Consider the following 8,055-nt stretch of genomic DNA (forward strand, 5'->3'; position numbering starts at 1 on the left):
AGACACAAGGAAGTGGTTGCAGATGGCCATGTCTATGATTGGGTAGCGAGGCCCCGGGAGATGGCATGGTGGAGAGGGTGGCCGTGAATATGGGTAGAAGAGCTTATATGGAGAAAGAAGTTTAGGGAGGACAGTGAAATCAGAGGAGAGGGCAATATGAGTTGGAGATGGGAGATTGAAATCATCGAGGATAAGGAATCACTCAACACAGAGGCTGAGAGGGGAAGGAGTGAGAGCATCTGAAGTAGAAAATTGGGATGGGGTTGAGGGGGCAGGGCAGTAAAGAATAAGGATTTTGTCAAACTTTAGCTTTAGATAGACTTCAATAAGTAAGGGCATTAAGGGTTACGGATCAAGGCGGGTAGATGGAGTTAAGATATAGATCAGCCATGATCAAATTGAATAGGTTCGAGGGACGATCTGGTCATTATCACGTCACTGTTTGTGCGACCTTGCTGTGCACGAATTGGCTGCTGCGTTTCCTACATTACAACAGTGACTACACTTCAAAAAGTACTTCACTGGCTGTAGAGCACTTTGGGAAGTCCTGAGGTCGCGAAAGGCGCTATATAAATACAAGTCTTTCTTTACTCCTGTTCAGACTTTCTCCTCTTTTTAGCACCAATTAAGATGACTTTTGTCATTAATCAGCAATCACATTAACAAAAATTGCCCCCTTTTTAAAGGGTCACAAATATTAAACCCAAATTGTCAGTAAAGCAACAGGACACTTATTTCCTCGGTTCACCCATCACCCCTGTGCTCGCTGACCTACATTGGCTCCCGGTTAAGCAACGCCTCAATTTCAAAATTCTTATCCTTGTTTTCAAATCCCTCCGTGGCCTCGCCCCTCCCCATCTCTGTAATCTCCTCCAGCCCTACAACCCCGAGATATCTGCGCTCCTCTAATTCTGCCCTCTTGAGCATCCCTGATTATAATCGCTCAACCATTGGTGGCCGTGCCTTCAGCTGCCGAAGCCCTACGCCCTGGAATTCTCTCCCTAAACCTCTCCACCTCACTACCTCTCTTTCCTCCTTTAAGACGCTCTTTAAAACCTACCTCTTTGACCAAGCTTTTGGTCATCTGCCCTAATTTCTCGTTATGTGGCTCAGTGTCAATTTTTTTTCCTCTTATAACGCTCCTGTGAACTGCCTTGGAACGTTTTACTATGGTAGTGTCAGCTGTGGCTCAGTTGGTAGCACACTCGCCTGAGTCAGAAGGTTGTGGGTTCAAGTCGCACTCCAGAGACTTGAGCACATAAAGCTAGGCTGACACTCCAGTGCAGTGCTGAGGTGCCGTATTTCATTACACCGAGGCCCTGTCTGCTCTCTCAGGTGGACGTAAAATATCCCATGGCACTATTTTGAAGAAGAGCAACCAACATAACCAAAACAGATTATCTGGTCATTATCACATTGCAGTTTGTGGGACCTTGCTGTGCACAAATTGGCTGCTAAGTTTCCCACATTACAACAGTGACTACACTTCAAAAGTGCTTCATTGGCTGTAAAGCGCTTTGGACGTCCGGTGGTCGTGAAAGACGCTATATAAATGCGAGGCTTTCTTTCTAAAGGTGCTATATAAATACAACTTGTTGCTTTTGTTGCAGACTCTCTGCTGCCTATTGACTGACAACTCCAGCCCACACAGCGCGTCATCAGCTTTCCTGCCGTCAGTTTTCTCACGGATGACGCGTTAGCTGTCGCGAAACAAAATAACACAGCAATCGTAAACCGGAAGAGCGTCGCAAAACAACGCTTGATTTGGTGGGTCGGAAACCCCGTTCACTCTTTTTACTGCTGCTCGACTCTGCAGAAGCAGGTGAGGTAAATTGGGCGAAGTGGATCTGTGAAGATTCGCCGAGAGATTCCCGCTGCTAATCCGCTCGTGCGTTTTGTTTTTCTTTTTGTGTTTTAGGAAGATGCCCGCCAAAGGTCCTTTGCAGTCCGTCCAGGTTTTCGGGCGAAAGGTGAGCCGTGCAAGGCTGGGGTTTTTTTTCTCTCTGACGGACTTGCCCGCGCGTGCGCCACGGCTTCTCTGGCGCCCAGGCCGCGTGGCGCTGACCGACCGGTGGAACGTTCAGGCTGCAATCCCGGGCCGTTCCAGAACGCGGGGGCTTTGTTCTTTCCCCCGGGATTTCCGGGCCGGCGTTCGAAATTGGAACCCCGGCCCCGATCTCTGCGTTCCATGCTCCCGGGGGTTCTGGCGCCCTGGTGGGTTCGGTTCACAATCCGCCCTTCACTTCACTTCACTCTCCGATCATTCAACCCGCTTAGGCCCCGGCTGACACTCTCGCATAAACCTTTTGCGAGGCGAGCCGGCAATAATCACCATCGGGCTGGACGGTGCTTCTGCTCTGGCCAATCGGAGCAGGCCTGATGGAGGCAGCGGCCTTCGATTCTCATCATTTCCTCACCGCCTTTGGTTCGTGCAATCTCCACAACCGACGTGAATCTAGCGTCATACCAAGTATTCTTACAAAATATAGATCTAATAATGCTTTACCGCGCTTACACTTGTATTTAAATATCTCTTTCCAACGCTGACCAGGGACTCTATTTAACGCTATAGTGTTAAATAGGGGGGTATTTGTCTAAAACGTCAGCTCTGTTATTGCTGTGGGTATGGGGATGTCTGTTGCTCGGAAGAAGTTGCAAATCTTTTAATCTGTCACGTTGTTGACATTGGTGTACATCTTGGTTTTGCCTGAGGTTAGTTAACATGATTCTGGACATTTTTTACTGATCCTATTAAAACTTGGCATACAGCAGAACATTTTACTTGGACTACTAAGGTTAGGTATCCCTTACAGGTGAATTTTAAACGCTTCGCCCCCCTGTATTTCTAACACCAGCGGATGTATCTGAAAATGCATTTCATTGTATGCTCCCAATCTTTTTGTAACTGTAAGCCTCTAACCTCATTTGGTGCAATTGCCTTTTCTTGAGGCACGAATCCACTGGGTTATATTGAAGACTCGTATGTTATGGTAAGATATAGCTATTTCACATACAATTGTAGCACGTTGAAATGGTGATTATTGCTGTTTGTTTTCTGTCTTTGTTATGCATAGAGAAAATAGTTCTAATCATGTTAACTCACTCTGTTCCTATAGCCCTGCAATCCCTTTTAGGTATGCTGTTTCCCCATGTGAGAACCCCAATCTTTGTTTTGCTCTCCGCCATTTTTAAAAAGTTAGAATTTTAAGAGCTTACTCCCTTGTTTGCTGTCTGTGGGAATTCTGCATTTTGATTGGCTGCTCAGACAGCTTGTTGATGTCATGGCAGCTCGCACAAGGGGATCCCCACTATACTTCGTTGATTTTTAATTGAATAGGAAAACCTGAAGTTCTCGATGCAGGGATCGTGAGATCCTTATGCAAAGCGTACTGAGGGGCCAGCAGTGAGCGCCTTCACTTTGCTGCTGACCGCAAATTTCGGGCCACTATCTTTCAAGTCTCTCTCTTGTATTTGATGGCCAGTCTGCATTGTACCCTTTCCGAAGCTTCAAAACCTTCCTGCAGTGTGGAGCCAAACACTGCACATGAGCAATGATGAGCCTATATAAAACTTTGACCTCACTCCCTCTATGCCTGTATTCAAATCATTAATATACTGTGAACAGAAGTGGCCCCAGAATTGAATGAATCCTGAGGGACACCGCTAGCCACTTCCTACCGCTCTGGAAAAACTGCCGTTAACTCCTATTCTCTGGTTACACCCTTCTAACCAATGTTTTTATCCCGTTTGCCATACTCTCCCAATCTTCCCTAGCAATATGTGTGGTACCTTGTCAAAGCCTTTCCTAAAGTCCATGTACACTATATCGGCTGCATTTCCCTCATTTACCATGTGTGTTACCTCGTCAAAGAATTCTGAGAGGTTTGTTGAACATTATTGTCCCTTTTGAAATCTGTGCTAGCTTACGTTGAACTATTTTCTCTTTATCTAGGTGCCTGGTAATTTCATCCTTCATTAAAGACTTAACTTAACATCTGTGGTAGGGATTTTTTTAACGGGCCTGTATTTACCCAGATTAACTCTCCCTTTTTAAAATGGATACTCCATTGGCCACTCTCCAGTCCTCAGGCACACTCAGTATAATTTCTAGGGCCATTGCAATTTTCTCCCTCGGGATACTAGGCTGTATCCCATTGTGCTTTGTCTTCCTTTAGCTTAAATAGCATGTTTTAAGATTTTCCGTTTATCCATCATAATACTGCTTTTTCACTTGTAGAATATCCTATAGAAAAGCCGGCTTGTAAACTTTTTACTTGTTTTACAGAAAACAGCAACTGCTGTTGCCCACTGCAAAAGAGGAAATGGCCTCATCAAAGTAAATGGAAGGCCTCTGGAACAGATTGAGCCAAGAACTTTACAGTACAAAGTAAGTGAAGTTTCATATGAAATGATCTGTGTCCACTTATCCCACAGGGTTTGCATTTGATATTGCCGGTGCATATTATGACTTGACTCTTGCAGTGTGTTTGGATCTTGCAGGATGATGTACCAGCTGCATGTAGACATTGCCTTTTGTGGGTTAGGTACTTTGGAAGAAGTTTGAGATTTAGAACAATCTCATTTCTTCTGGTGTGATAATGCGCCGTACAAATCGGGAAGTTCCTGGGTTCTGTCCTTATTGTTTTGAAATGAGGGTCTGAGCCCGCAACCGTCAAAAGTAAAATCCCAGCTTTTGGAGCGTCAACCCAGGCTTTTCCTCTTTACCTCTTCGACTCAGAACTGCTTTGTTGATGGTGTCCCACTTTCCTGCTCTGCATGATTGACAAAAGTGGCACCTTGAGAGTTGCTAGCATTCCATGTTCACGCCAGGAATTAGTGGAGGTGTATTGCAAAGTATGTAGTCTTTCTGTCTGACACATTTCCAGACAGTTAATCAACACTTGAATTGACACTTGGTGAATCAGGGTGGGGTGACGATGCATTTGTCCCATGGGGGAGCAATTGACAGAAAGATCTTGCATTTATATCATGTCTTTCACATCTTCAGGATGTCTCAAAGTAATAATAAATTACTTTTGAAGTGCAGCCAATCACAACAGCCAATTTGTGCACAGCAAGGTCCCATAAACAGCAGTGTTGGTTTGGGGGTAAATGTTGGCCAAACACTGGGAGAACTCTCCTCCTCTTCAAATAGTGCCATAGGACCTTTTACAACCATCAGAGCAGCAGATGAGGCGTCAGTCTAATGTCGATCTCCAGCAATACAGCACTTCCGCAGTCTCGATTATATGGTCAAGTCCTGTGGTGGGGCTTGACGTCACGACCTGCCTCGGAGGTGAGAGCAGTGACACCGCTGTAAGGTGACTGAATAAGTCACATTCTATTTTTTTTTGTATGGGATTCATTTTTTTAAAAACTATTATTTTGCCGATTGAATTCCACGTTTTTGTCCCACTTATCTGAACTGAAAACCAATGGCCTTTCCTATGCAACATCTGTGGCTTGCCTTGGAATGTGGGAAGGAAAAATTACTAAGTCACCAGCATGATCAAACTGCAGATCGATCTTTCTGCTGTACCTTTATGTGACATAATGTATGAAAAAGATGCGCATATTTGCTGCATCTTGGTTGTGGGTGGAATGATGAATTGCACAAACAATATTCCAGAAGTATCACCCTACCTGATATTTTTGATATTTTGGTCTTCTATGTAATTTGGGTCTGGCAGTTTGTTAAACAAACTATATGCATTTTTTTGTGCTTTTGGGACCTACCTCCCTCATTTGAGAAAATGATCATTGGCGCACTGTTTCCCCCATCCATTGGCTAGCACAGCTAATGGTCCTGTGGGCCTATTCTGAGAACAAGTACAGTGACTTAAATTTTGCAACAGTGCTTAACCTTGAACTGGGTCTGCACAGCCACGTGCCCTGGTTCAGCTCCAAGATTGCTGGAATTAGTTTTCATTAAAAGTTGGGTTCCGTATAGTTCACTTTCTCTTAGAGGTCCCTTTACTTTGGCTCGTAGCCATAACATGGTGCCGCAATAAAAGCCTCTTATCCTTGGAGCTGAGATTTGTTATTTTTGAGTCTCTTTGCCGAACTTGGACCAAATTTTATTTTGTGGCTTTACTTCTTGTCGAAAAAAAAAGTGAATCTTTTAGGATTATCCTCTGTCTTGTTTTCATGTCTCCTGAACCTTTTTTTTGCATTCTCATTAATTGCAGTTGCGGTTCCTTTTTAGAAATTGGACTGCAGTGAAACCGAGGGCACTTGCCTTCAATTTTGTGGCTGTCACTTCTATGAATCAAAAAGGATGTGGATTTTTAAACTTGCCTTTTAACAAAGCAGAAACTTGGCAATGCTGCTTGTATCTTTTAGCTCGTTAAACATGGAATCGCATTGATGGGGGTGCCTGGGCTGTTAAAGGGATTATACGATGTTCTGAATTCTGTATTTCTTGGGCCTCTGTTGCATTCTTGCTACGAAACAAAATTAGTTCTCAAAAGTGTTTCTTGATCAGAGGTAGTTACTGCCTGTTACGCTGGGCAGTTGTGGAGTAGTTCTGCTAATTGTTTGATTCGGGACAGAATAGACGTTGCACGTTGTGCATATAATGTGGGAATGGTGAGGTTCAGATTTGAATTGGGGAAAGTTTGGCTTCATTTATTTATAAATAGAAATGAGGTGTATGTAACTTTGGGAGGTGTTTTTTTGTTGAAATTACTTTGAGGATTATTCGGAGGACTATGAAGTACCATTGCTGCTTTGTAGGGTTTTTACCCCCCCCCCCCCTTCATTTTTCATGACCGGACGCGTATCCACCCTGTACTAACCTTGATGGCATAGAAAATTATGTCGGGGCGGGGATGATTTGAGGGAGGAACCCAAATGCTTATTTCTGACCTTTCTGGGTAGTAGAATATCATATTAATACTGCTTTTGAAGTGATTTATGTTGTGTTTGACACTGAAAAAATTCTAAATGGATTTAAGAAAACTTTTTTTTCCTTTATAGCTGTTGGAACCAGTTCTGCTGTTGGGCAAAGAAAGATTTGCTGGAGTTGACATCAGAGTTCGTGTGAGGGGTGGTGGTCATGTAGCTCAAATCTATGGTAAATAACGTTCTGTATATTGAGATTCGCTTATAAGGCAATCCCCTATTTTCCAGTCAAATTGCCTGGAAAAGGTTTTGACCCAAATATGAAACCTTTGCTTTTCCCTCCTGTCAATTACTGGCTCCCAAAGAGGGGAAGTTTAAATTTTTGTGTGTGCTGATTGCTCGTGTACTACCATTGTGCATAGTGAGGAAGCATGAGACCAGAAGGGGGAATGACAATGAACAGGACCAGATTAATGGCATGTAAGTATGTTATTTGAATGAGCTAAATTTCCCTCCACCACAATGATACCAACTTTCAGCCCCCAAACTGAGCTACATGTTGAACATGAGTGCATAAAGTGATCCTACAGCCTTGTGTTAACTTTTTCTTGATGGTGCGTAATGTGGTTGTTTTGTTTTTCTTGCAGCTATCCGTCAATCCATTTCCAAAGCCTTGGTAGCGTACTACCAGAAATGTGGGTTCCTGTCAGCTTTTTACTCTGTATATTTTCTGCTGTTCTGTTTTGGGCAATTTTAAAATGACAAATGTTGTTGCTTTGCAGATGTAGATGAAGCCTCCAAGAAGGAGATCAAGGACATCCTCATACAGTATGACAGGACCTTGCTGGTTGCTGATCCTCGTCGTTGTGAGGCCAAGAAATTTGGTGGACCTGGTGCCCGTGCACGTTACCAGAAATCTTACCGTTAAATTTATTTTTAATTGTGGCAAATAAATGTGTGACTGAGACTGGTTGTTTTGTATTTCTAAAACGTTCTTTAAACTGCAGTAGTAGATGATGCATCTTGCTATATTGGTCAATATACTACTGATTGTAATATTGTAGAATTTTACTACACAGTAGAAAGCCGTTCGACTGCTGGTCTCTGGGCTGTTTCTCCACTTTCTCCCTTAAATTTTCTTTCCAATTATTTATTAACTTCACTTTTAAAAGGTACAGTCGTTTAAATGGCACCTAAATATCTGGAATTCTC

The 8,055-nt window shown here is 43.4% G+C and overlaps 1 protein-coding gene across 2 annotated transcripts; it reads left to right on the forward strand.

Moving 5' to 3' along the window:
• The first annotated feature begins 1,732 nt into the window (after nucleotides 1-1,732).
• Nucleotides 1,733-7,810, forward strand: rps16 (ribosomal protein S16). 2 transcript variants are annotated; one of them, XM_086009274.1, is made up of 6 exons: nucleotides 1,735-1,822; nucleotides 1,919-1,970; nucleotides 4,286-4,387; nucleotides 6,979-7,075; nucleotides 7,491-7,538; nucleotides 7,626-7,810. In XM_086009274.1, exons 2-6 carry the CDS (start codon nucleotides 1,923-1,925, stop codon nucleotides 7,769-7,771), a joined length of 441 nt encoding a protein of 146 aa, XP_085865400.1. In that variant the 5' UTR covers nucleotides 1,735-1,822; nucleotides 1,919-1,922; the 3' UTR covers nucleotides 7,772-7,810. The 2 variants fall into 2 exon arrangements, with proteins under 2 accessions (XP_085865401.1, XP_085865400.1); XM_086009275.1 differs by lacking the exon at nucleotides 7,491-7,538 and having other exon boundaries at nucleotides 1,733-1,822.
• The last annotated feature ends 245 nt before the right edge of the window (nucleotides 7,811-8,055 follow it).

The sequence above is a fragment of the Somniosus microcephalus genome, chromosome 16, assembly GCF_052327205.1.
Source record: "Somniosus microcephalus isolate GS21.2 chromosome 16, FLI_Smic_1.0, whole genome shotgun sequence".
In the NCBI taxonomy this organism is placed as follows: Eukaryota; Metazoa; Chordata; class Chondrichthyes; order Squaliformes; family Somniosidae; genus Somniosus; species Somniosus microcephalus.

What these genes read in the sequence shown, in the direction of transcription:
- rps16 (XM_086009274.1), top strand. Translation starts at nt 1,923, where the DNA reads ATGCCCGCCAAAGGTCCTTTGCAGTCCGTCCAGGTTTTCGGGCGAAAG. An exon ending in CAAGAACTTTACAGTACAAA is followed by an intron (nt 4,388 to 6,978) that starts GTAAGTGAAGTT and finishes TTTCCTTTATAG; the next exon opens with CTGTTGGAACCAGTTCTGCT. An exon ending in TCATGTAGCTCAAATCTATG is followed by an intron (nt 7,076 to 7,490) that starts GTAAATAACGTT and finishes TTTTTCTTGCAG; the next exon opens with CTATCCGTCAATCCATTTCC.